Source organism: Trematomus bernacchii, unplaced genomic scaffold (genome assembly GCF_902827165.1).
Source record: "Trematomus bernacchii unplaced genomic scaffold, fTreBer1.1, whole genome shotgun sequence".
Taxonomy (NCBI): Eukaryota; Metazoa; Chordata; class Actinopteri; order Perciformes; family Nototheniidae; genus Trematomus; species Trematomus bernacchii.
Window position 1 is genome coordinate 20624574 of NW_022987973.1, and position 28000 is coordinate 20652573.

The following is a 28000-nucleotide window of genomic DNA, read 5'->3' on the forward strand; positions in this document are numbered from 1 at the left end:
ACACAGAAATTACAATTTATAAATCAGTCTTTTTTTTTTTACAGTAAAGCACAGCTTGAATCACACCACTGTTCTTTAAAAGAAAGAAACAATTCCATGGAAGGGAAACACACGACTGAAATGCTTTGATGTTGAGAACCACACAAGAAAAGAATCATCTCTGAGGGAGAAAGATCAAGGCAGAGGAAGGGGAGATCTCTTGTGTGAGATGATTTTTTTAGAAGTTACAGTAGACAGAAATATCAGGTGGTATCAGATCAGACAGACTACTGACAGGAGCTGCAGTCGCTCTCCTTCTTGTCATCTTTGGAGTCCGGAGCGCCGGGGTCTCCTCTCCGGACCTCCTCCTTGGACAGTGAGTTATAACCCAGATCCGATTGATCCCCTAGAGAACAGAGAGAAAGACACGTATGAAATCAGATGAGAGGGATATACAAAGGCACTAAATATGTGATCTGTGATATTAACCCACAAGATCACAGAAATATGCAAAATGGAAAATCTAAGCAGAGGAAAAAGTGACTCTCTGGAAATAGCGGCACTTTAACAACACTGTACGTGACACCACTCTCATTATTGGCTTGAGGGCCTTTCATTTCACAGTATCTACTGAAATCCAGTGCTTTTTGGTGTCAAGAAGTGAACCTATTGTGGCTTTACAGTGTTTGTATGCGAAGTGAATGAATCATACATAAGTGGGAAACCTAGAGAGGCATTTCTTCCCTTTCATCTCCTCATTTGTGGGAGGCTCATCACTTTGCGGAGGTGAGAGGAGAGGAGAAAAGCAGCTAAGCTGTGCTGAATAAAGATAATCCTCCTCAGGGCATGCAGAGATCTGCAGTTACTGTCGGGAAAGTGACTGCAGTTTCACAGCTGCAAATGGATTTAACTGTTAAGACTTGACGTTAGGGAGGGGGGAGGGGCGAAGAAAAAACGTGCTGCTCTCCAGGCTGACTCTCCCATCTGCTTCTAAAACCTGGGGTCTCCAGGCAACCAGCTGTCTGATGATTTTGTTCTCCTCTTTCATATGAACCTTCAACTCTAAATAAAGCATGAGGCTGCACAGCTCGGCAGTGCCGATCGACCATGATCACGGTGCTTCCCTCCTGATGAGCTGCGGTTCAGACTTCTGCACACGAGGAGAAGTCTCCTGCTGAGGTGCCAGCTCCATGATTAAAACTATTACCGTAATCAAAAAGAATGTGCCTCTGGGTAATTACTCGCCATAATTGGCAATGACACATCACTCTGTGGTGAAAGGAGGAGTGAGAGAGAAAGAGAGATGAGTAGCAGAGTGCCGGAGAGACATGACAGGAAGAGGAGGCGAGGTCGCAGAGACGGCAGAGAAAAGTGTGACGATGAAAAATAAAACAGGTCAGGTGAGATGAGGCAGAGAAACCAGAGAGAGAGACATGCAGACTGACAGAGCGGATTACCTGGGTGGTGGGTGGCTTCTCTGAGCTCAGAGCCCCCCCAGTGTGAGTGCGCCACCGGGGCCCTGGCGCCCACGCTGCCGCCCCCCCGGCCGACTGCATGCAAGGGCAACACAGGCAGGGCCAGAGTGAAGGGCGGGGTTAGGGTACAGAGCACAGCCGGGGAGAAACATGGATGTACAGAAGGTGGAAGAAAAACAGGCAGCAGAGGGGAAGGAGGTTTAGGAGGAAGAGGGTCAATGAGGAAGAGACCGGTCGGTGAGTGGGACAAATGAAGGATTAAAAAAAAAAAATGTCATTGAGAGAGAAGAACAAGATGTAGAACAAGATGGCTGCCTGAGATTGAGTGGCGCAGCCGGCGTGTTGAGTGTACCTGTGCTAGATTTATCATCAATGGGGTCTACTTTGGCGGAGTCAGAGGCGAAGGGGCCCAGGTTAGTGTCGGCAGAGCTATCCAGGCTGCCGTGACTCACAGCGTCCAGGTCGCTGCCATCTGCCCAAAGACAACAAGGCGTTACAGGAAGCCGGGCGCCATTACTGCTCCACAACTCTACTACTTTTAAATGTTTAGAAGACAGAGACTCGGACACCAGATTAGCCTTTGTCTAATGTCTTGAAGAAACTGTATTTTGGTGGGTTCTTTTGACATTTAAACTTAAAAAATGTGACAAAACTCTTTAATTCTCTCTTTAATTTCAGGTCCAAATGGTTTCTTAAAATGTTCTGGACGGGAACCTCTTTGCAACTGTAGATAAGTTGGAACATTTAGATTTAAATTGGTTCTAATTATAGGGAAACCAAAGGCTGATTCAATGTTACACTGCAATTACAATGAACTCAGACTGCAAAGTAAAGAGTATTTTAATCACTGCACAACGGATGAGATAAATATGTACCTTAACACGTCTCTACAAGAATGTGTGTACATCATTTTAAAAATACAGAAAATACATTTTCAAATAATAAATGAATATTTACTGAATTTAAAATGTTTTGTTTTTTAGGGTCCAGATGATAGCAGTCTTTTAAAGGAGATCCTGTTTACAATTTAACAGATTGTATTCAACAACTGCAGCAGGTTCTCTTTCTATGATAAATACCAAATGACACTATTATTTTCAGGATATTTCCTGTGCGATTAATGGAAACGTTGTTTTCACCTTTATTGTCACTGAAGGAGAGTTTAATGTATGATCTGTGGGTGACATTCACTGTAATTATACAGCTAAGGTTGGCAGGAGTGGAGTGATATGCTGGCTTGTGTCTCCTGGTTGTGTGTGAATGTGTGTGTTACCCAGGAGAATTTGTCTCTTTGAGTCAGCACTGAACTCATCTGAGGAACACAATGCTTACTCGTGGATACAGGTAGTATCTTTAAAAAGCAGGGATTAGCAGGGACTGGGATTAGCATGCACCGGCTGTGCAGGTGTTCGCTGACATGCAGGGGAGTTAAATCACACGTGTTGAGCTGGTTGTGTTTGTATCTGTACAACTCTGCTTGTCAGGTATTATTTTCTTAGGAATGCTGGGTAGTTCGTTAACATGGTTGAGATGTATTTGAAAATGCATTTGTAGTAGAAATCTGTATTGTTTATAATGTTATAACCAAATTGTTCTGTAATTACTTGATCATAATCTATATATATTATACTGAATCAGTAATTGCTACTGATAACGAGTCCAAGTGATATTTATTTTTTTCCCCCGGATATTTTCAATAATTCAATCAAGCCAATACTACCTTGCAATATTATTTGTTATGTAATCATTTTTGATTGGCCATTGCAGTTGACTGTCCTGGGTATCAAACTTTCTGAACTAGAAAAGAAGCACGAATCGTAAGGCATTATGGGTAAAATTACAGATGGTTGCATATAATTATTATTATTGGTTCTTAGCGCTTGTTGAGAAAAATATAATAAACTCATGATTAGGACAATCTGAAATGAAATATTCAGCTTGTTTTGTTAAGAACTTATCTGGTGTGCGCCCCATTAAGACTTTAGCTAACATGCAGTAAGATGGGTTTATACAAGTGTTGACATGTAGATAGCCTAATGAATTCAAACAAAACAAATATATTAACTCAATTAAGTAAATTCTTAACATTTTGAATGATAAACACATTTGGTCCGTTGATTGTGCAATCACATTCTTTTTATAACGGTTTGCAGTGTATTGTTGAAGTCAAAACGAAGTATTAAGATTCTCTTTGAATCCGTCTGGACCAAATTAACATAAACTGTGAGCATTAAATGAAAGTGTAAGATCTTTCGGATATAGGTCAAGCTTGCAGGATCATTGCATGTCGGTGCAGAAACGGTTTAGTGAGACAACAACATTGTTTGTTTTCACAGATGGGCGAGTGTTATGGTTGGCTGTTACTGTACCTGACAGAGGACTCTGTGTGTGGGCAGCCTGTCGTCGTAGGGCCTGTTTGAACTGGGCCACTCCCAGAACTACATTTCTCAGCTTCATCCACAGGAAGTACCCTCCTCTGGTGCTGGAGGGCCACGTGCTCTCCAACACCGCCTGGACCCAGGACAACAGAGACACAGAGGTGGAGGTGGAGGAGAAGGGAGAACATTTAAAAGGGGGGAGGAGATCAAATTTAAAAGAATAAAGGATCGCTTTTATTGACAGATTTATTTTAAATGCCTCTGATTGCATTTACTTGTAGCATCAACGGAATCAAATCATTTTTAATTAAATAATACATTTATGGATGGTTCTTTTTGCGAATACCTTCCACCATGAAATGTTCTTATATTCTCAATAAATTATTTTTGTGTAAAGATAAGAGCTCACTCATTCAATTTCAACCCAACATTGCACTAAAACGGACCTGATCCCTGTTTGATATACATATCTTGAATAATATCTACATCAAAGGCCTGAACTTCAGCACACTCTCTCTCAACTTCAGAAAAAGAACTGCAGCTGTTGGTGGCCGAGTCACGTTCGACAGTCTCTGTTTGCTCCTAAAATACACTTCAGAAGCCCCCTGAGAAAAAAACACCACTGGTATGCCATTGAGCAGAACTGCTTTTATTACGCTGGCTGCTCCTCTGTGAAGCCTCTCAGGATTTGGGCCAAATAAAAGTGGCAGTACCCCTGCAGAGCTTACAACTAAAGCACAGGCATCTGGTCAAAGACCACACTATTTATTTAGGAGAGGACTGTATTGTACTGTGAGTGCTTTCTTATTCTGTTTATTTGTCAATGGAAAATGCACTGATTACATTTCTTGCTGGGATTAAATAGAAAGGTTGATACCACTCGTACTATTACATATGAAGCTAAAGCCAGGGAGAAGTTAGCTTTGCATGAAAACAGGTGGAAACGGCTAGCCTGGCTCTTTGTTAAAGTAACAAAATCCCGTTTTTGTTAATCTGCACAGTTAACCTGTCCTAAAATCAGTATATTGGCTGAGCAAGAATACCCCATTTTGATAATGATTAGGTATGACCAGTCTTGTAACACACTAAATGAAGGTTTTTCTGTGATTGTAAATAAAAAATACATGGCTATGAAGCTCTACTTTGTTTAATTATGAATAATTGCAGGTGGGATTTAATTTTCTGTAGCTACTGATAATTTCTTATGAAAAAAATTATCTCAGTTTTATTTTAGAAATTATTCTAAGTCCCATTCTGACACGTGTAGATGATCGCACACGGGTGGGTGCAACCTTGAGGGGGGGGCGACTGCAGATGTGTGTTTTATATATCTGCAAGCTGAGAGTCTGCATAGACGTAACTGTGATGAAGAACCAACAAGAGGGACCCTATCCCCTCAAACCTCCTTCAGACTATCGCTCCTGATATTCTACCGTTTCTCTCCCATTTCATCAACACTTCTCTAACTTCTGGTCACTTTCCAAACAGTCTCAAGGAGGCAAGAGTAAACCCTCTCCTAAAGAAACCCACTCTCAACCCGTCCGATGTTATAAACTACAGGCCTGTCTCTCTCCTCCCATTCCTGTCTAAAACACTTGAACGCGCTGTCTTTAAACAACTCTCCTGTTATCTCCATCAGAACAACCTTCTTGATCCGCACCAGTCTGGTTTCAAGGCAGGTCACTCAACAGAAACTGCTCTCCTCGCTGTCTCTGAGGAACTGCACACGGCTAAAGCAGCCTCCCTCTCCTCTGTCATCATCCTTTTGGACCTGTCTGCTGCATTCGACACGGTGAATCATCAGATCCTCCTTCACACTCTCCAAGAACTTGGAGTTTCAGGCTCTGCACTTTCCCTCCTCACCTCATACCTCAAAGACCGCACCTACAGGGTAACTTGGAGAGGGTCAGAGTCCGACCCTTGTCAATTAACTACAGGGGTCCCTCAGGGCTCTGTCCTTGGTCCCCTCCTCTTCTCTCTGTACACAAACTCGCTCGGATCGGTCATTAGCCCTTATGGTTTTTCATACCACTGCTACACTGACGACACCCAATTAATTCTGTCTTTTCCCCGCTCAGAGACCGAGGTCGTCGCACACATCTCTGCTTGTCTAGCTGACATCTCTCTGTGGATGTCTCACCACCTCAAGCTCAACCTTGACAAGACTGAGCTGCTTTTTCTTCCGGGAAAAGATTGTCCCACTCTTGACCTAACAATCAACATCGGCCCCTCTGTTGTTTCCCCGACTCAGACTGCAAGGAATCTGGGTGTGACCCTAGATAACAAACTGTCCTTCACTTCAAACATCGCTGCTACAACCCGCTGCTGCAGATACACTCTTTACAACATCAGGAGGATACGTCCCCTCCTGACCCAGAAAGCGACGCAACTTCTGGTCCAGGCTCTCGTCATCTCACGCCTAGACTACTGCAACTCCCTCCTGGCTGGTCTACCTGCATGTGCCATCCGACCTCTGCAGCTCATCCAGAATGCAGCAGCTCGTCTGGACTTCAACCTTCCTAAATGTTCCCACACCACACCGCTCCTCCGCTCCCTTCACTGGCTTCCAGTAACTGCTAGAATCCACTTCAAGACAATGGTACTTGCGTACCATGCTGTGAATGGATCTGGCCCTTCCTACATCCAGGACATGGTTAAACCATACACCCCATCACGTGCACTCCGCTCTGCATCAGCCAAACGGCTCGCTGCACCCGCACTGCGAGGGGGACCCAAGTTCTCATCAGCAAAAACACGTCGGTTTGCTATCCTGGCTCCAAAATGGTGGAATGAGCTTCCCATTGACATCAGGACAGCAGAAAGCTTACACATCTTCCGGCGCAGACTGAAAACTCATCTCTTTCGACTCCACTTCGAGCGATAGAATTACTAACAAAGCACTTATATACTAATAAAGGACTGGCTTATCTAAAGCCAGTTGAGTAGCACTTGAAATGTTTTGGCTCTATGAAACCTGATGTACTTATATGATTCTGTTTTCTTCAAGTTTGTATCTTCTTGGTCGAATGCACTTATTGTAAGTCGCTTTGGATAAAAGCGTCAGCTAAATGCAATGTAATGTAATGTAATGTAACTAAGCTACGAAGTGTAATAATATGGAGATGTTATGGGGGGTATATACAGTGGCGACTGGTCATTAGGGGCAGGTGGGGCACAGCCCCACCTAGTGTCAGCAGAAAGTATTACAAATAATGATTACAAAAATGCAAAAAAATAAATAAAAAAATATATAAAATATATTTTAAGATCATGTTTAATCATCTGATTCGTCTGTACATTGCTGTTTTAGTCTGTGTTCTTCTAATTAGTGTGTCTACAGTCACAGTGTGTGCCTATTGAGCTGTTTAGAGCCATGTGGGACAAAACCTGATTATGCCCCTCCCTCTCGCTGTGAAGTCAACGGTGACTGTAAAAACTTCACTGCGCATGCTCAGAGTATTTTGTAATGAAATGTGTGTGGCAAAAAAATAATGACCAGAGGGGCATGGAGCTACCATCCCCACCATACGTCATCTCAAATCATTCAGAGCTGATTGGCTGTAAGTACGTGTGCCGCGAAAAGTGTGCTGTGTGAAGAGGAGACGAGAGAGCTGCAGTGGCGCGTCCTAAAACCAGGAAGTAAGCTGCAAAAAAGCAATGAGATTTCTCCAGAGGATTTTAGAAAATAGCTCGAAATAAGATCTGTGGGAAACGTACCTGTTAGATAAATGCACGTTTTGTTCAGCCGGATAATATCCACATGTCTACCCTACTTTTATAATTTTTTTATCATAAATCTATGGATTAGATTTATGATAGACTTTTGAAACTACAAGAACATAAGGAGGACTTTTACAAAAAAGTAATAGAAATGTTTGTCCAGAAGGATAGGCAAATGGCCTTCATCTTCAAGTCAAGGTAAGACCGCAATTTTATTGAAAATGGGATCTTACTAAGAGAGAACAATTCAATATTTAAATGATAAAATTACATTTTTTGGGTATCCTTTTGTTGAAGTGTCTGTTTAAAATTAATCGAAGCATCAGACAAAAAAAGCTTTTGAAAATAATATTATATTTTGGTTTAGGTCAAAATATAATATTTGTAAACCTGAAGAGTCAGTGCCAGTGCCTCACCAGCCATGAACCTCACTGCATGTCACTGCAGAAGCTTATATATAGACATCTAAGTTTTTTGTGCCCCACCACTTTTGTACATATAAAAACGCCACTGGGTATATATATATATATATGAATCATAAATGAATAATCAACATATTTTTGGAGAAACTGAATTTGATGAGTGTCTTAAGAGGTCATTTTATTTGAAGAACTCCTACTGTATGTCTCTGCATTTTATTATCGACTTTATCACATTTTGACATTTCTTTCTGAATCACAATATAATATAATGCCTACAATGAGCTTTTTTCTGATGTGGCAGCCTGTCACTATAACACGATTTGTACAGAAGCCAATTCTCCTGACATTTATTGAATTGTATTGCTCTTACCAAGTCTGTATTGTCATCCATCACAACGGATGGTAAAGGCAGTAGACACCTAAACAGTCTTCCTAGAGATTTGGCTGTCATGGGTGTGTTCACAAATTTGTCAAACTTGCAGCCGAATCAGCAGAATATTATGAACACACCCACATCAGGAACACCACACCCAGGCCAACAGAATAGCATGTGGGACTCCCAGAACCAATATGTTTATATCAGCGCCTGTGAGACCCTGCACTGGGTCGGTATGAGTCATGTGCTCTCTATATCCACTTTTATATCCAAGGACACTCTTTTGTAAAAATGCAATATCGAACTTAACTGCCATATTCAAGGGGCCCTTTTATGCAAAATGTCAGGTTCATATTTGTGCCTGTGACATGTTTGCATGCTTTAATGTTTAAAAAGAGCTTTACTTTTCTCAATGCCTGAGCTGCAGAACCTCTTTTCACCCTCTGTCTGAAACCAGAGCCCAGTCTGCTCTGATTAGCTGGCCAGATCGTTTGTGATTGGTCAATCGCATAGAGATGTCCCGCCCCTTAACCTATCACGTACAATTTGTTGGAGCAATAGCCAATAGAAGTGCAAGTGTTACATGGTGATATCACTATATTACAGAAGTAAATAAAGGAGTCCAATGGAGGCGTTTCAGGCGGGGGGCAGGGAGACTACATCTGGAGTGAACTTTGAGATTTCAGCCTTTCTAGACCATTTACATGCACAAAAACCTATATAACAAACTACAGGTAAGGGAAAACCCACAACAGCATAAAAGGGCCCTTTAACATAACACCGATTTTAATTTAGGCTTTATAATGATCAATAGAAGCATATTCTGTACCTTGTTGTAGTAGCCATAGGTGATTGCGTTGGGGTGGACTCCGGCCTTCTTCATCTCAAAGAGGACCCTGACTGCCAGGACAGGTTGGCCGTACTGTCCACACAGCTGCATCAGCACCCGGTAACAGACCTGAAAGATTGTTTAGACAGGGAGAAATAAACCTCAACAAATAGACCCTCAACAAAAGTGTTGATTTAAAATGAGTGCAAAGAACTTATAACTGTCAGAAATAGTACAAATCTGGTGGCACCTCATCAGGTGGCTGCAGTTTCTTAGCCTGCATCTTCCCGAGGACGTCGTAGGCCGTGCGCAGCGCCCGAACCTTGGAGTGGCACACCTTGACGTACGCTGGCAGGCAGATGAACCACAGGCCGTAGCAGTGACGGAGCAGGCACTTGGACCACAGCTGAGGGATGGACGAGTACTTCTTGGCTATCTTCTGGGCTGTTTTGATCTCCTGTGGGTGAAGAGGAGGGTGAGGGAAATAATTTATGTATTGTACAGATCTGGCTCATGGATGTGTGTTAGAGACAATGTTTATCCAAAATGTAATCTATTTCTAAATCTTCGACAAGTACCTAGAGAATAATATCAATTTTCTTACCACTATTTCCTAAGCTTGTTGTTTTTATTTTCTAGTGTAGACTGATTAACCCTTTAAGCTGTGAAATTAAGCACGTACATCTTATTAATACTAAAACGCCACTGTATGTATTCTAGTATACTTTTATATATTTTCATACATTGTTCACAAATGTTATGTAACTTATTATATCATCTACTTTTGGATATGTTTTATTGAACATTTAACTTCTTATGTTTATTTAAATACCTTTAGTTTCTTCATTTATTCTTTATTTATTTCATTCTAAAATGGATCAACTGAAACCTAACCATCCTTGGGATAAATAAAGATTTCTGGTTCTGATCAAGGTACTTGTCTATTTATGTTGGATTCTCAAATGTCAGGTAACCCTGCAGAAGATCACGAGCTCAGAACCTAAATCAATAAATCATTGAGATAGTGAGTTACTGCGGCGCTGACCTGCTTGGTGCGTCTGAACATGGGGGCAGGGCTGGTGGGACAGCTTTGCTTGGCAGTGAGGCGGGAGGAGGGGGTCCGCAGGCCCTCCACAGGGTCAAACAGGTCAAGAGTTAACACTGGGAAGCCATCGTACCTGATGGAGAACATACATTCACACATTAATGACAGCAGGCACAGATTTGTCTATGAGAATAAAAACAATGTTCCTGTTGGCATTGTCTAACAACAAAAGATTCCTTTCGAGGTTATAGTGATCATAAAAACAGTCTGCTTGTAATTATCTTCAAAGAGATCTGATTATATATTCTGGAAAGCTGTTCGTCATTATGGATTATTAGGGGAGCTTAACTTAAGTGGTTCTGAATACTCTTTGGAATAAATTATTTAATGCGAAATGAATGCAGAATACAAATAGCACATATTCAGAGCCACACAGTCCAGCAGCAGCGATCAGATTTTGGTCGCAGCGAGGGAGCTGGACTCCTGCTGGTATTTAATCAGAGACCATCAAAGCAAAGTATTATTGTGTTTTGTTTTTCTCCTACTGTTTTCAGTTGGTCTTATGCAGGGAGATGAAACTTAGGTGTCGTATTCGTATTCATATTCTGTACAAACTGTAACATCCACTGAGCCAAATATGTGATATTGGGCTATATAAATAAACTTTGATTGATTGATTGAAACTAAAATCAGCACGTTTACAACTTGTCTAATAAATAAAATGAGCCTGATGAATAATTAAATCACAGGCTTTGCACATGATTCATGTGACAGGTCGATCTAATAATAATAATCATAAAAATAATCATTTTGGTTTTTCATCTGTTAAAGCATTGACCAAGTCAACAAAGAAAAAATCCTAAACATAAAAAAACTAAAGAAAAATCAGAAGACGAAAAACTAATATTAATACATTTTACATAAATAAAAATAACATTACAACAGTTTAGAAATATTCACTGAAGTTGACTTGAGAAAAAGTAAGAGTATCAGCATTAAATCACACTTAACGTACAAAACATTATATTAGGTAGAAATGCACATTTTAGTAGAATATATATATCATATTACTTATAATAAGTGATGCATTATCAAACAAATGAAGCACAACATGAGGAATACTCAAGTACAGAACCTAAAAATCTTACTTAAGTACTTGAGTAAATGTACTTCAGCCACTGAGAAATGTTATATGTATTCCCCTGTTAGAGTTGAAAAGTGTGTGCTAATGGTAGAGTTCTCACCTGTAGCAGAGTGGATGTTCCTCCCCCTCAGGCAGGGGGGGCAGCTCTGGAGGCGTGATGAAGACTGTGTGCTCGCTGCGCTGAGACTCATCAATCTCTATCAGCCGGCTCTCCTCCGGCCTGTCAGCGTCCACCTGCAGAACAGAGCGCAAAAACATGAACAGACGTCTGAGCGCTGAGGCAAACAGGGAGTAAGTTCAACACCGAGCTTAACATTATGCCCTGTAATACATATTTCAGTGTCTGCATGGAGGGTATTTGGCCTAACACGGACTGATTCACCTTTCTGAAAACACTTCTTTTTTTTTACCGACACATCATTTTAGAACAGCTTTGTATCTGTCACCCTAATAGCAGGATTTCGACAGACTGAGTGACTGGGAGAGCTGAGGGAGCATGACAGCAGGTGACCTAGTTGACGCTTCCCTTTTTCTTCCTATACTCTAGTTTATAAACTCACTCTGCAGCCCACACATACACACAACAATGACACTAGCCCCTATTTCCTCCACTTTTCTCTTACAGTGCAATATTATGCCAAATCATATACAATGACTTACAGTATGTTACACTTGAACAGATGTCCATATTATCCAGCACTGTCAAATGTAAATCAGAAGGTAGCATGTACTGCAGAAAACACATACTGTACTGTAGGTATTTAAAGCAACATTACCCATCAAATGTTTATTGCAGCAGACTTTGCCACTATTGCTACTCCTTGTTTGAGAAAATGTCACTGGTTGTGGAGAAAAACACCCCAAAAGTGTCTTTCTAGTATAGCAGACAATACTATAAAGAGGCCTATTTTTGTGCCTCTACTTTGACATGTCTCCATGCTTTAATGCTCAAAAAGGTATTTATTTTTCTCATACTGCCTGTATGAGTCTCTTTTCACAACTCTGCCTGAAACCAGCTCCCTACAATGTGTGGGAGCGCTACCTAACAGAAGCGCGAGTGTTACATAGTGATGTCACTATGTTGAGAAAGAAAACTAAGGACTCCAATGGAGGTGTTTCAAGGGGGGAGTGTGTGGGAGAGAAACTCCCTCTGGAGGAAACTTTAAGATTTTAGCCTTTTCAGAAAACAGGAAAACCCCAAAAAGCACAATAGGGCCCCTTGATATAACAAACAATACATTGAGGGTCCCATCATTTTGGCAATGGTATCAGTAAAACATCAGATATAAGTTATCTTAAAAGAGAATCATGGGGAGCCAAACTATAAATTAAAATAAGCCATTATCAATAGATCGTTGTGTGGATTTTTACTTGTGAGGGAATAACAGGGTTTGATTGATTTAAAGTAAAGGGAGAGCAGACATGTCAGAAGCTGTGAGAATCTAAACATCGCAAGGAGGATTTATACGGACGGATCAATAGGTCACTTGTCCCAGTCACTGTGTGTCAACTCCATACATTTAAATCTGCACCTCGAGGGAGCTGTGCCAGTGTGTGAGCAGCACATTTGTTCTGCTGCTGATATCTGCTTTTGTACAGAGAAGCGAAAAAAAGACAGTAAGATGTCCTGTGGATATATATATTATTATTATTATTTTATTATTACTTTTATACAGCAACTACAACAGATCAGTTACTGTAATCCAGCTCTGAATTACCAACTGATTGATCAATATACAGTAGTGGAGAGTGACTAAGTATATTTAAATAAATATTGTACAATTGTGAGGTACTTTAATAAAGTATTTCCACTTTTATTTATATTCGTTTTTTAATCCTTTATTACCTTTAGTTACTTTGCAGATTTATATTAATAATACAAAACATAATCCACAAGTACATTCTGACGATTGATAACACTATATTGAGCCTTTGGTGAAATTCATAAACTAAATCGTAGAATATTGGAGTTTAAAAAAGCCCTACGTTTACCAGCTTCAACAATAAAGTAATAACGGTTGATAATTAATCAATAAATATGATAAAATAATGTGTAATAAATTAAAATGGCTCATTCTGCATAATGATTACTTTACTCAAGTAAATGGCATGGCTTTTACTAGTTGTATAACCCTTCCTTAAGTAAATGTTTACGCTTTCACCATTGTCAATATTACTATACAGACATTCTAGTACTATTGAATCCTTTGAAAAGGCAAGAGAATATTACATTTATTCAAAGTGAAGTTGAAAGCAGAACGTCTCCAGAGGACAACACGTTATTGCTGCTTAATGGTCTGAAAAGTGCTCAGATTTTATGAAATGGTGCCAGAAAAAACCCCTCAAGATGGCAAAATGAAATACAGTGAGCACAATGGACGACACCCATCATCACTGACATTTGGAGCTACTGCACACGTTTTACTGCAGTTGGCTGAAAGATCAGACATTCTGTACAGCGAGTGAATCTTAAAGCAGGAGGATCAACGTTATGGTGGATATAAAATATGAGGGGTCATGCCGGGAAGCATCATAAATTGAGAAGTGCTTTTGAGCTACAAGCGCTGATTTTATTTGTACGGAAGGAAGTGAAGGAAAGCACTTGCTGAAAGTCTATAATTCAGTCTGATAAAAATAAAAGTGTGATAATAACCTCAGTCCGAGTGAAGGAGTCATAAAAAGTGTCTGTCTTTTAGAAAAAACATTAAGGTCTATGGTAGGGGTGGGGAACCTCCGGGCTGTATACGGTCCGCGAGACCATTTGATACGGCCCTCGAGTTAATTTATAAACACACGCAAAAAAAATAAATTAAAGAAATCTAGACCGCAAAAGAATTAAACAAGCGAGCGCCTGTTTTTCCTGGCCAAGGACACAACACGTGCCTAACGTGTCATCACGTGGTATATGTCTCGTCTGACAGGGGTATAGTGCTGACGGAGAGCACCGGAACGCCGCTCCGGCACTTCAAAAATTGCAGTACCCATAAGGAGCCGTACACATGCCGCAGTTTTTGCGTGGCTGTGTCTTTAGTTGTAATTTAGTACATTACAGTACTACTTCTGGGTCTTTGTGTGTCATTCAAGCTCGGTGTGTGTGTGTGTGTGTAGATAATGTATACCAGGCACAGTGTGGAAAGACAGTTGGAGAATGTAATGGCCCGTGGAGCTGACACACAAGCAGGGGAGGCTGTGGATGCTGGCCTCTGCGTTCACTTCCGCTATTGCGCAATACCCACACACACACACACACACACACACACACACACACACACACACACACACACACACACACACACACACACACACACACACAACACACACACACACACACACACACACACACACACACACACACACACACACACACACACACACACACACACACACACACACACACAACACACACACACACACACACACACACACACACACACACACACACACACACACACACACACACACACACACACACACACCACACACACACACACACACACACACACACACACACACACACACACACACACACACACACACACACACACACACACCACACACACACACACACACCACACACACACACACACACACACACACCAAGGACAGCTGAGTCTATTTCAGAGTTTGTTGCAAATGTCACCTGCAGAACCAGACGTGCCTGGGGAACCGAGTGGCTGGGTGGACTTTAAGACTGCAAACACATCAAATGTAACCCTGCAGCACAAAAACACACAGTCTGATAGAGAAACACTACTATGTGAGGACATGAGGTCACACTACGCAAATGCTCCCAGAGCAGCAAAGAGGATACACCGAGGCTTTTCATACTGTCACTCTGAAGGATATGAGTCCAGGGAATGTAAAAAGAAACTACTTTCAAGCTCCATTAGCTCTAAACAAACCACTGAAGCGGTATAAGCCCTTACTCTAGCCAGTCGTGAAACATTTAGGGCAGAAATCTCTGCAGAAAACTGCACAAGGATTTTCTATGGAGCTGCAGTTTCAAGACAAACTGCTGCCTCAGCAAACTTGATATAGATGGGGAAAATTCAGATTTTCATTAAAGATGGAAAGATCTCATAAGGAACTCATTTTCTTGGACCACGCACCATGCACAAATCCTCCATCTGAGGACAAAATGTAGACGTAATAGGTGAGAATTGAAAACAAAATAACTATAATCTTACCTTGCCTGCTTTGTCTGCACTCCGCTCGGAATTGTAGAGCTGCTCACAACCAGAGGAAGAAAGAGAAAGAGAAACTCAGGAAATTGGGAAAGGAAAGGTTTGGCTTATCACATGTGAAGTAACACAGAAGAGTGGAACGTATTAATACTATGATAAGTGGAGCACAAAGCAAAGCAGCCTGGTGAAACTGCCATAGATGATTTGAAGGTTTTTGTGAGAAGTTGAATGTAACTGCATTCAAATGAACACAAAAATATGCAGTTTGTGCTGTGTGATTAACCAACACACTTACTTTGTCCACACAGTCGTCGAAGAAGGCCAGACTGGCGTCTTTGTCGCTGACGAAAGAACATTCCTCAATAAAGCGGATGAACATTTGCGTTTTGGTCATCAGCGAGTAGAACTTCTGATGGGAGCGGTCCCGGCTCTTTAAGAACCCTGGGGACAAAAAAAAATTTTTAGGTTAGCTTTTTTACAAATAAAAGTTATCTTTCATTGCTGAGACTTATTTTCTTTTCTAATGTGCTGACCGGTTAAAAGATCATTTATAATGTAGTAGCAAGTTTTTTTTTAACATACTTCAACTTTAATCTACTGGTAAAAGGTATAGATGTGTATGATTTTGTGGTTAAAAACTCCATCGTCCTATAGAAGGGTCTTTATATATACATTAGTGTATATAACCTCCATTCTTCTTGTTTGCTAAGGCAAGCAAACACATTTTATTAGTCTAATGGCTGATTTGGGATGTGCAACATTGTGGTGAATGGCTTCCGTAACAGATCCTGAAAGCAGCCAAACAGACTAATAGTTTTAGACTGAAAGCAGGATGGATGACTACTGGCCGACAGCACAGAGGTGGAAGCCAAACCGAGAAACAGAGGAACACTTCCTGAAGCTGATAAATATTTTAGTCCTGACACTGGCAGCTGGACCATCAACTGATCCGACTCCCTACTGCCAGCAGAGTCTAAAAACACTCTCGCGATCCCTCTTAATGTCCTATTTATTGCTTGAATTATTGGTTGAGTAATGAATTATTTATAAAAAAATTCAAACGTAGGTTCAATTTCCTCACATTTGCTGGTTGAAACATTGCGGATACAAAGAGTTAAAGAGTTTTCCTTTTCTTGGAAGGAATCACTGTAAGTTGAATAAAGTGTAAAAAATGTATATGTAAATATAATATGTAAATGTTAAATAATGATGGCAATTAGCCACAATTATGTAATAACATCTGAAAAAAAGCGTTGAGACCCCAAAATAGCAACCCACAAGGACCCAGTGCTTGATTTCTAAACATCGACACTGACTACAATGAACCTTCTAACAAGATCCGAGTCATATTTGAGAATTAACATTGTAAAGGATTTCAAAAAGACAAACCGAACAGATAACTGTGCTGACAAAAATAACTAATGATTACTGGTTGACAAAACCATCTCATCTCGAATTACATTTAGTATCTGCTTTTAAACTTTATATACATTATCTCTACATTGAATGAGACCGCTCTAAAACCACAAAACCATGAGGTGAAATTGTTTTGTGCATTTATTTTCTAAAAAGGTCAAGATTTAACTTTAAGAATTGAAAACTTTTATGCCAACGTGGACAACAACACATTTCAGTAATGTGTTTAAATGTGAACATCCGCTCAATAATTTAATGACAATGTTTGAAACATCAACAGAGGAGCCCAGTAGACATTTTTAGATACTCATAATTTCATTAAGGCAACAAAAAACTCAAAAACCCATACCGTAGTTGTTGAGCACCGAAGGTCCAGTATTGAGTTAAGTTTTTTGTCATCCTTTAATTATTTCTGACCTTGGACGCTAATAGATGCACACACACCTACACCAACATTAACCACAGTTTGTGAAGCTAAAAGAAACTGCAGACACAATCTGTATGACACACTAATAAAGTCACAGCCGTCCGACTGAAAGCACTTTAATCACATGATGGAGGAAACTGTGATTTTTACGGGGCCGCAGGGAAATCTACACAGGCACATTAACACCCAGTGTAATTTTGTTGTTATAGATCCGAAAAAACGGTCAGGAGTTCATACACATGATGCACGAGCAGCAGTTACATCTTTCCTCCAGTCATTATGTAATGTACTGCAGCCATTCCTTTTGCTGTATCATATAACTCACACTGGACACGACCTTGGCAACAGCTATCCTCCGTGATTTCTCCCCAACTCATTTCAGCTGTGATGTCACCCTGCTTTCACGGGCTCCCATCCAGAGGCCACACTCGGGCCTCGGGAGCATTTAGCAGCTGCGGCGCTAACAGACTAACCTTCAGTCTGCCAGCAGCCTTGAACATCCAACAACTCCTCAAACCTCCCTACCCAAACACTTTCTGTGTGTGTTTACTCAGAGCTGAGGATGGACACTTATGAGAACTCATGTATTAAACAACGCCATCTGTCTCTGAAGCTGGCCAGCTGTAGAGAGGAAGGAGCTACATATGACGCAGTTTTTAGTTTATGTATTCAAAGACACATAAGCGCTAATTATGGACTGTAACTGTAACTTCATAGTTGTGGCTGAAGCCTAAATTATGATGAAAGTGGAGCAAACTAAACAATTAAAGGTAGGGTAGGTAAGTTTGAGAAACCGGCTCGAGATACACTTTTTGTTATATTCCATGGAATGCTCTTAACATCCCGATAGCAATGAATATCTGAAGTGCTTTGACAAAAAATCCATAAAAAAAATGTCATCTGTGGAAGCCGTAATACTGTAAAAAGTACGACCAATCATTTTAGCCGGCCCGGCTAAAATAACTGGATGGCCTACCTGCCTGTCAGCCTTCCATCTCGTGCACAAACTTATCTCGTGCCCTCATTGGTCATGTGCGCGTTCGTGTGTGTTGGAGGAGGGGCTCTGTAAGGAAGTGGCAGATTTTCTCCGGTTGTGTATTTTCAAATTCTAGCGATCTCGAGCCGGTTTCTCAAACTTACCTACCCCACCTTTAAGGTTCAAATATTTTTGATCTGACTTTTTTGATCCGTCTACAATGTCCTGTACTCGAAACTGTTTTTTCTCCCCTTAGCTATTTTAACATTTAAATCAGTAACTCATTCGATTATTTAAGTAAATATCAGCAGTTTTTTCTCCAATAACTTTGACTTAGACATGACCCTCGGGAACTGAGGTACATGAGAAGCTCTAAGTGAATTCCAGATGTTTAAAAAAGACTGATGTGATATTTCTCAAGGAGATGCAGGCCTGTAGAGCCAATTCAGACATTATACTGTATTTTATACAGGGCTATACCACCAAACATAACTGACTGACATATATTGGCCCCTTTATTCCAAGTATAATCAGAAAAAGCTTTTCCGAAATAGATGTCTTTCTGTTGAAATGTTTTGTCAAGTCCTTGGGCATGAAAGTTTATTCTTGACCTTGGAACTGCAAGTCATCTTCCTACATTCAATTATCATCTGTGTGCATGAGGAGAGCTGTCAAAACATGCCAAAGCTCCTTCTGATTATTTTTTGCTAGAATGACTATAATCAAAGCTTCTAAATCATGCAGTGATTATGGGCTTTCTATTGTTTATTCACGACAAACCAATATTTCTACCAAGCAGGAGTTTGTTGTGGACTAGCTTTATTTTGCTTGACAGAACAAGTTCTTCAGATTACTGGAATAAAACAGTAAAGCTTAAACCATCTGTGGTCAGTAAACACTGTGTTGGGAATCATTTTTCAGATACATTTCTTTTCACGCCGTTTCCTCTGCACTGCAGGTTATCAAAGAACCGAGGTTACGTTAAGTGACCCAAAGTTTTGGTTACAAGTGGTCAAAGTGACATTATTCCAGATACCTTGCAGGTCAAAGAGGGAGCTGGCGTCCGTCGCTTTCTCAGAAGGTGCCTGGGTGATGGGTCGCAAGAATGAGCGGTAGCCTTTCAAAATGGCCGCCATGAAGCGCAGAAAGGCTTCCTGGATCTCCAGCTCCAGCGTGTGGAGGCTCTTACCACAGCTCAACTCTGTCAAATCATTCATGCTCAGCTCCAGCAGCCCGTCAGGACGCTGCTGACCTAAAGACAGAAGAGGAAATACATCAGCAGCCATCACTACAAACTGTAATAGAATCTCTACATGTCAACATAATGGTCGAATCATCACTTTTGCTGCTGTTCCATCTTTTGCATTTTGGTGGAGTCTTTACGATCAAAGGATTTGTATTGAAGGTTCTTACACCAGAGCACTGCTTTAAGTAAGTGAGTATTCATATTAGCAAATAAGGGTAAGGCTTACATCATTAGAAAAAATAAACTCAAGTTGATTTCAGAGATTTTCCGAAATCCATGGGGCTTAAATGTCTCCACTCCAATCTCTGCCAGGCCTATCAATATCCATCAGAAAGTGGGTAGATTTTCACTTCACTGAATCAGAAATTAATTTGTTCAATTTCTGCAGCTCAATAAGCAGCAGGTTTCATGATCTCTTAGGGAGCAAGCTCTTAGAGGAGCAGAGAAAGTTGGCAGAAATACAATCAGCACCACAGCAGGGCAGAGTAGTAATTAAAGGACATTATGGGATTATTCATATTTCAATGAGTGGATTGGAGAGCAGAACAGTATTTGAATGGAGAACAAATTGCATGGACTGAAACTAAAGATGATAAATAAAGCTTTAAACAATCTGTGAGGATCTGTCACTTTAATTTTTAAATAATCACTTTATAATGTTGTCCTATAAGTTATTTGTGTGAAATTGTCATACTTAGCATATCAATTCTTGAGTTGGCCAAAAAAAATTGCTTTTGAGGTCACAGTGACCTTTGATATTTGGCTACCAAAATCTCATCAGTTCATCCTTTAGGTCCATTTGAATTTTTGTGCAAAATGTAAAAGGAAGTCCCTCCAGTAGTTCCTCAAGTATCGTGTTCCCGAAAATGCAACAGAATGACAACCCAGTTATTTTTACAGCCGCAACCTTTTATTGAACTGAGCACAAACTGAAAACCAGGTGAATGGAAAAGGTTGCTGAAAGTTTACTTTGCCATACATGAAGGACTACCGATGCTCTAATGTTTTTTAGTTTTATCAGATCAGAACTCACCCTCGACCAGCTGCTGGTGGAGATTGCTCAGCACATTCATCAGGTTTTTACAGGATTTCTTTGGCAGGATCTTCCACGTGAGGGCTCGCTTATCTTCATTGCTGGTAAAGGAGAAGCATACAGTGAGCTGTGGAGAGGCTGAGAGGCCAAAACCAACATGAACAGCGGGCGGGCCGGGGGGGAGACCACCCTAACGCTGTTTGACTGGTAATGAGGCCAGAAAAAATGATGTGAACCATAACTGACCTTACATGAGGCCTTAGAAAAATGCATTCTCTTCATATTAAAACGAGCCTGACACTAGAAAAATAACCATTCTCACCCAGACTCCAGGAAAACGGTCTGGCCTCTAAAGTTAGAACTCATGAACTGGCAGTTTTGTGGTTTGGAAAAAAATATGCAGCAAAGGAAACAATGTTGAGCTCTAAACTAAGAGCGCCGTACAGCCTATATGCAGCTTAATGCCCTGAGGTTAATCCTACACACTATGATCCCACTTAATTTGCATCATGAGAAGGCAACAGAGTATCCAAAACTGTCCTTTTACAGATATCACCCTTCACATAAATAATATAGCAGCAACAATAGGAGGTTTTGCATTCAGGGCTTACTGGAAGATGGTGTTTGTGTCCAGATCCACGCAGCTCACATCTGGTGGAGGGTCATAAAGATCAAAGTAGCGGGAGTCCACTCCTACGATGAATGGACAGGGGGCGCTTAATACGTCAGCCAGCGCCAGTGGGCACAGAGGAATATACGGGCACTGCCAGTGGAACGGGAAGATCATCTGAGGAAGAGGATGGAGAAGATGAGAAACATAAAGTGAGGTAAAAAATAAAATAGGGCTCATTTAAAAGATTTCAACATTCAGGTTAGCAGTACAGCTTACTTTGAGAAAAGAACATGATGTAAATAAATTGGTTGAGGATGACAATAACCACAATCCCCATACCTCAAAACACAGTTAATGACTTAAGCCGCTACCAACTGATAGTGACAAATTCCGTGACTATAAAAACATAAGGAACATTAAAAAGTGCAGCAGTTACTAAAAATACAAAAGCAGGAGTTTACAAAAGTAATGAGGGGCATGGCTGCATTAAGAGTTTAAAGCTAACAGGTGAGAGGATAGAAAACGACCCCCCGTCTGAGGCTGAAGAGAGGAACCTACCGACACCAGAGCCTCGGTGACGCTGGTCAGCACGGCGGGGCGTAAAGAGTGCACCAGGATCTTGTGTTCAGTGACGGCAAACACCAGCAGGGTGACGGCGTTCTCTGGTCCGAGGTTCTGGAGCAGCGTGGAAAATCGACCACCGCTACGACAAACACAAATGTGCAAAACAAAATTAAATAAAAAATGTTCCAGATACATCCAGGAGAAACTACTACAGGTTGTTTTAACTCATTGTGGCCATTAAACAGATTATGGGGTCGACAAATACTAACAAAATATTGTTGAACTGGAAATCTAATATTGGTATTCGATGAATTCTGTTTTTAAGTGTATGAGGGCAGCTCAAAATTGATAATATAATATACAGTATATAAGATATACCTGTGCTTTCTTATTGAAAATGTTTCAAACAACTAACAGTCTTATAAATCAATATAAGATCTGAACTATGCTTAACCATATACAGCTCATACAGTGCATCCTTGTGACAGTCAGTTAGAAATTGCTTCATTCTATAACATATAACAAGAAGACACGTGTGTGCAGCGGCTCTTACCTGAGCGGTAAGGGAGAAGACACTGGCTGGCTCAACATCAGGCTGTCATGAGGGGAAAGCTGCAGAAAAGCTGGAGAGTGAGATAAACCAACCGAACAAAATATGCCTGCACTGAATCATTTAATATTCATCCATAAAGGAGGAAAGAATCGGCACCCTGCAGGCATTCGTAAACAATGTATGAAAACAACACTACTGTCTGCAAAATGATGAATAGCTATTTATCACATGCGCCATATGCAGCGAACAATACATGCCTCCTGCGAGCCAAACGTACCTGCACCAGGATGCGAGGCCTCTGAGAGGAAGGGAAGGGAACTTTGTGCATAAAATGAGAGATGTGCCTGTGGGGGGAAAAAAGAATAATGGCAAGGTAAGGCAACAAATATGGGCAGTGTTGGAGCTATATATTGCTTTATATTATTAATAGTTAAACATGTATTTACTTGCTGTATCTGTTTAAAATGAATGTATTATTATTGTGTTATTTAATTGGGTTTAAAGGAGTTTTTATGCTTTTATTTCAAGGGCATGTTTGGGCACTGGGTGATTAGGACCCTGGTGTAATTGTACATATTGGGGACAGGTGGTGGTGGGGGTAGCGCACTAGTAGGCACATGTTTTTTTAAAAGGGTGATTCAAGCCACAAGGAAAGCCATAGGAAAGGCTTAAGGAAAGGAATAGATAGGAAACCTGTTCATTTTTCTCTTGTTAATGATATTGGATCATGCACAAACGGAGATTACTGACTGGATTTGGATCATTGCCCTGCGTAAGATTCGCTAAATGTTGCCTCAGCGGCAGTGTTATTTTAAGTTAATTATCTGTTTTATTTCATTATTATTCTGGCCGCTACAGGCAGCTAATGTTCTAATGATAAGTCAATGCACAATGTTAAAGTCGGGAAGCCTAAGAGTTACGAGCAGCAGTAAAATATATTCTGTTAATTCACCTTACCAGAGTGGTAAAGTAAATATTCAACCTCAAACAACTTGCTTTCAGGACCTATTTAGCTATTTGGTTAGCTATATTGTTACACTATCTGCGACATTAGCAAGCACAGACATTTTCCTAGTGTACAGATAGAACCACATCAGCATTAAACATAAGGCTTTGCTGTCCGTACCTCTGCATATCACATATTGATAATATCTCCTTTGATTTATTAAGGTTGACAGTGTGTGGTAATTTGCTGTTAAAGAATGATGCACTTTTGTCAAGGAATAAATAATATTTCTGTTGTGAGTTCCATTTAAACTGGATTTATTTCTCTAGAGGGGGTTGGGAGTTTTTAATATCACCTGAGCTCATCTTTGATTTAAATCCTGTCAGAATATGACTTTAGAGACATTTTTCAACATTAAACAGAGGATATGCTGTCAGAAAAGATTACAGAGTTGTGAAATGATAAGAGCTACCGGTACTTCAGGCCCCATTGGTTCAAGAATTGAAAGATTAATTCATTTCTCCTAAAGATCATTTTACATGACTCAAAGTTCTAAAAAGCTGAACTTACAGTAACTCTCCCTATCATATACAAAATATTAAAAACTGTATTAAAAAAAGACACGGTTATGGAGTGTAACATTTCAGCAGGAAATATCAAATCACGTAGGTTAAAATGTGTCCTGCACCACTAACGGGTGGTTAAAACAATCAATGAATCAGTATTGAGTAGTGGTTAGAAAATGAACCTTTATGACTGTACATTATCTGGGAGAGTGACGTTTTTCTAGGTTGAGTTACATTAAAGACTTCTTTTAAACATCTATAATGGAAATGGAGAATGTGAACAAACTAATCTGAAACTAGTGACTTCACCCACACTTTGCAACTTGATAAAGAACAACGTGTAAAAATCACTTTTAGCAAGAAAAAGATAAGAAAGAGAGCTTACTTCTCGATGGGCAGGGCGTGAGGGCAGGAGATGGAGTAGCGATATAGGAATGTGAGGAACTTGCGGAAAGCGTCGAAGAAGGGCCAGTGGGAAAGCAGACAGATGCACTTGTTGGTGTAGACGGAGCATTGGGCTTTGGCCGGGCTGCTGCTGGATGTCTCCGTACAGCTGGAGGAGGCTGGTTGTACTGGATCTGGACTCAAGAGACCCAGCTGGGAGCGCTGCACATCGGTCAGACACACCTGGGGGAAGGGCTCGTAGAACTGGATGGCGGCACCGTACACCTGAAACATGTCGGATACACAGCTCAGCATCTGCACACGTATCACATCACCGTATGGAGTACAACTTAAAGGGACCCTATTGTGCTCCAATTCAGGTTTAATTTGTGTATGTTTTGCCTCCACTGTGACATGTCTCCATGCTTTAATGTTCAAAAAGCTTTTTATTTTTCTCATACTGCCTGTGCTGCAGCACCTCTGTCTGAAACCAGAGCCCAGTCTGCTTTGATTGGTTAGCTGGCCGGCTCTGTTGTGATTGGTCAACCGCTTAAAGATGTCCCGTCCCTTAGCCTATCACGTACAATCAGTTTGAGCGCTAGCCAATAGAAGCGCGATTGTTAAGCAGTGTAAAGCCATGCTGTGTCTCATTGTTACAAAGTTATACATATATCTAAATAGTGGCCAATATGGTTATTAATCTGCTAATAAAAGCTGTAATGTATGTATAAACGCACACCACACACAAACACAGACCAAAACGACTAACCTTTACCTAATTCTTATTCTCACTTCAACTCTCAAAATAAGTCTGGAACCTTAAACAGCCTTTTGAAGAAATGAGAACAATCCAGAGTATTCTTTTAGCAACTGCTACATCCATCAAATGAGCTAATATTAAAAAAGGAGCAAACAGTCAGACTCCTCTACCCATCCTCTGAATATTCCCGGCCCTCCTCTAAAGGAAGGGTGACGCTCCGGGTGAGAGCCAACCTTCAGCTGAATAGACAGATGAAAACATCGATGAGCACAGAAATAAAGTAAGCACAGTGCACCTCTGTTTAACCTTTATTGAACATCAATACCCTGAGTGCCAACTGTGGGCAAACAGACAGTGGTTAGCCCATCCAGCATCAGGCCAAATGAATCCCCTCTGCTTCCTGGAAATCTGAGACTCTCCACCAACTCACACACAGATCAAAGCAAACTGGCTTATCAGCTGGCGGCCTGTGTGAGTCAGTTTACAAAAAGTTCCCCCGAAATGGAAAGGGATGGTGGCCCATTTCTTTGTTTGCTGATAACTGAACTGAGGACGCCTGCGTGTTAGTGTGTGTTCGTATTCAGAAAAAAAGGTCTGCAAAATCCTATGAATAAGAAGGACAATCGAGCCTGTCTTTGTCAGTGTAATAAATAACAATCAAGTATGATGTAGTTGACGTACATGCAGCTCCTATGGATGTACAGATTAGTGGGACAAAAACATAGAAGAAATCTTTAAATAATTAATTTTCAGAACGTCTTAAACAAACCAAAGTAACTCGATTGGACTCCTTTGTTTACTTTAGCGACATAGTGACACTACAATGTAACACTTGCAGCTCTATTGGCTTCAAATTGTACGTAATAGGTTAAGGGACGGGACATATCAAAGCAGTTGACCAATCACAACAGCCGGCCAGCTAACCTGTTGAGGAAATCACATTGGAAAACTTCCCCATAGGGTGCTGGGTTAACCATCAGCGCGTTTGAAGGGCCTGACCGGCACTACACATGTTGATATTTTTGAGATGTGTGCGTAACCCTTCACCACCTGTCCTGCATATACTCACAAAAACATTTATCTGTGCAGAAGCATAACCACCCTTTTAGATATTTTTGTGAAATTGTAGTCAGTTTATCCTCGAGTTCAGGAGAATGGGAGGTAAATGTGAAAACATAGTGTCTCTGGCTTTGGGTGTATTTAAAAAAAAAAATCCTTGCTATTTATGTACAAAAAGTAATTAGTGTTTTAGATGTGCTACATTATTTGTGGGTTTCTTTTTAACAAATGGGCTTATCCTACAAAAAGAAACACTAGAAGTTGTTCCACCTGACAGAGTCAACATGCCTGCCTGACCCACTTTCCCTTAGGGCATGCAGTGTATTTTGGTTTTGTCATGCCACACTGTAGAGCGTTGGTCTGTGGTTATGTCAGCTGTATAGATGGCAGTTAAAGTCTGTTGATGTGGTCTAACTGGCACTGGCAGCCTTTATTGTCTGACACTGCCACTGAGACTCTTGGTATTCTTCAGGCTGAGAAAAAAAGTAGAACAGAAGTGTGTATTTATCCACTTTACCTTCTCTCCAGAGGATCCGGTGAGGACAAAGGTGGAGAACACGGGGAGGGAGTATTTGGTGTTTGCTGGCCAGCACTCAATCGTGGCCCCCATGGGAAGGCAGAAGAGAGGGACAGACTCTGGCAGAGGGAATGACTCATAGTCCTCCTCTGGATATCTGCTGAATAAACCTGGGACAGGAAAATAACAGAGAACTCAATTAAGAGAGCAGCAAAGTGCACCTTCCCCCTGTGATCACCATTAGGAGCTGATTTAGATGCCAGCTGAATTTCCACAGAGTTTAAAAAGAAACAAAACAAGTTCCATCCATCATAATCACATTGATAATGTACTTTATTGAGTCAGAGTGTCAATAGAAACTCCTGGCTTTCTAACAAGCAATTACTGCTCAGTTATCAGGCCTTTGGGTCATTAGTCACTGTCAGCAGACACAAATGAGAAACAATGAAGAAGAGATTTGATTTGTGAACTTTCTTAACTCTGTGCTTTGTCTAACTTTGGCTCATTGATTCTACAAGCATCATTAACAAACACAAACTTTAGAAAAACTGTTTGTGTTGTGAACATTGTTTTACTGCGTACATTCAAACCGGTCTCTAACATATTTAATAAGAAAGTTAATTCCATAGATGTTGAAAGATTGTTCGTGCACATTTTAAAGCACACATTCACACTTTCAGTTGTAAGGATGGACTGTTAGGCTTTATTTTTTAAACACTTCACTAAGAGTGTAGCCACAAATATTCATCATGAAAACACCTGCAAGTGCGCAGCTACATTAATAGCCCCACTGAGGGAACAAATAAACACCAATTGCTGTGTCCGCAACTAAAACTATGATGCTTTGTACAATATTCATCAGATTACAGTTTCGAAAAGCTTATGCAGAGACTCGGGTCATTACCTTTGTCTACTGCAGTGTCATTTTGTTTAGTGATAAGCGACCCCGAGTAGTAACATTACCAGTTACATGCTAATTATTGAACATTTTGACAAAAGGAGTGTTGTACTGTACAAGCACAACACATGTGACAAAAAACGGTGCAAAATGTTTTACTAAGTAATGTTTTGACCTGGCTTAACAATACAGTAATCAACAGCAGCAGACAATTGTGTAGTTGTTCTTTTGAGCTAGTACAGAGAATATATTGGTTAAAACAAAGGGTTAGGTGCCTTTTATCTGAAATAAGCAATGCATGGCCCCTTTCAAAAGGGGACATGGCTTGTGAGTGTTCAAAGGAGGCAATGTGGCCTCGTATGTGCAGTTAACACAACAATCATAATGTTGTTTTGATGAAAATGCAACTCCTTTCATTGGCTTCTGGGGTTTTTACCACTGTTTTGGAGAAAATAAATAAGAAGAACAGGCTAACCAGCTTTAAAAGTTA

At 40.7% G+C, this 28000-nt stretch overlaps 1 protein-coding gene across 3 annotated transcripts in view; it reads right to left on the reverse strand.

Moving 5' to 3' along the window:
- LOC117471771 (C-myc promoter-binding protein-like) overlaps window positions 1-28000 on the reverse strand; it is a 62462-nt gene that overhangs the window by 12891 nt on the left and 21571 nt on the right. For 2 of the 3 annotated variants that reach the window (XM_034116984.1, XM_034116983.1), the window contains exons 5-21: window positions 26613-26782; window positions 24278-24561; window positions 22658-22724; window positions 22381-22439; window positions 21822-21966; window positions 21262-21437; window positions 20651-20751; window positions 19408-19623; window positions 15848-15993; window positions 15556-15594; window positions 11469-11602; window positions 10225-10357; window positions 9430-9636; window positions 9180-9308; window positions 3824-3965; window positions 1807-1926; window positions 275-385 (exon numbers count right to left, since the gene is read on the reverse strand). In XM_034116984.1, coding sequence (XP_033972875.1) covers window positions 275-385; window positions 1807-1926; window positions 3824-3965; window positions 9180-9308; window positions 9430-9636; window positions 10225-10357; window positions 11469-11602; window positions 15556-15594; window positions 15848-15993; window positions 19408-19623; window positions 20651-20751; window positions 21262-21437; window positions 21822-21966; window positions 22381-22439; window positions 22658-22724; window positions 24278-24561; window positions 26613-26782 — 2379 coding nt within the window. The remainder of the gene's footprint in view (window positions 1-274; window positions 386-1806; window positions 1927-3823; window positions 3966-9179; window positions 9309-9429; window positions 9637-10224; window positions 10358-11468; window positions 11603-15555; window positions 15595-15847; window positions 15994-19407; window positions 19624-20650; window positions 20752-21261; window positions 21438-21821; window positions 21967-22380; window positions 22440-22657; window positions 22725-24277; window positions 24562-26612; window positions 26783-28000) is intronic. The other variant, XM_034116985.1, reaches the window with a different exon arrangement.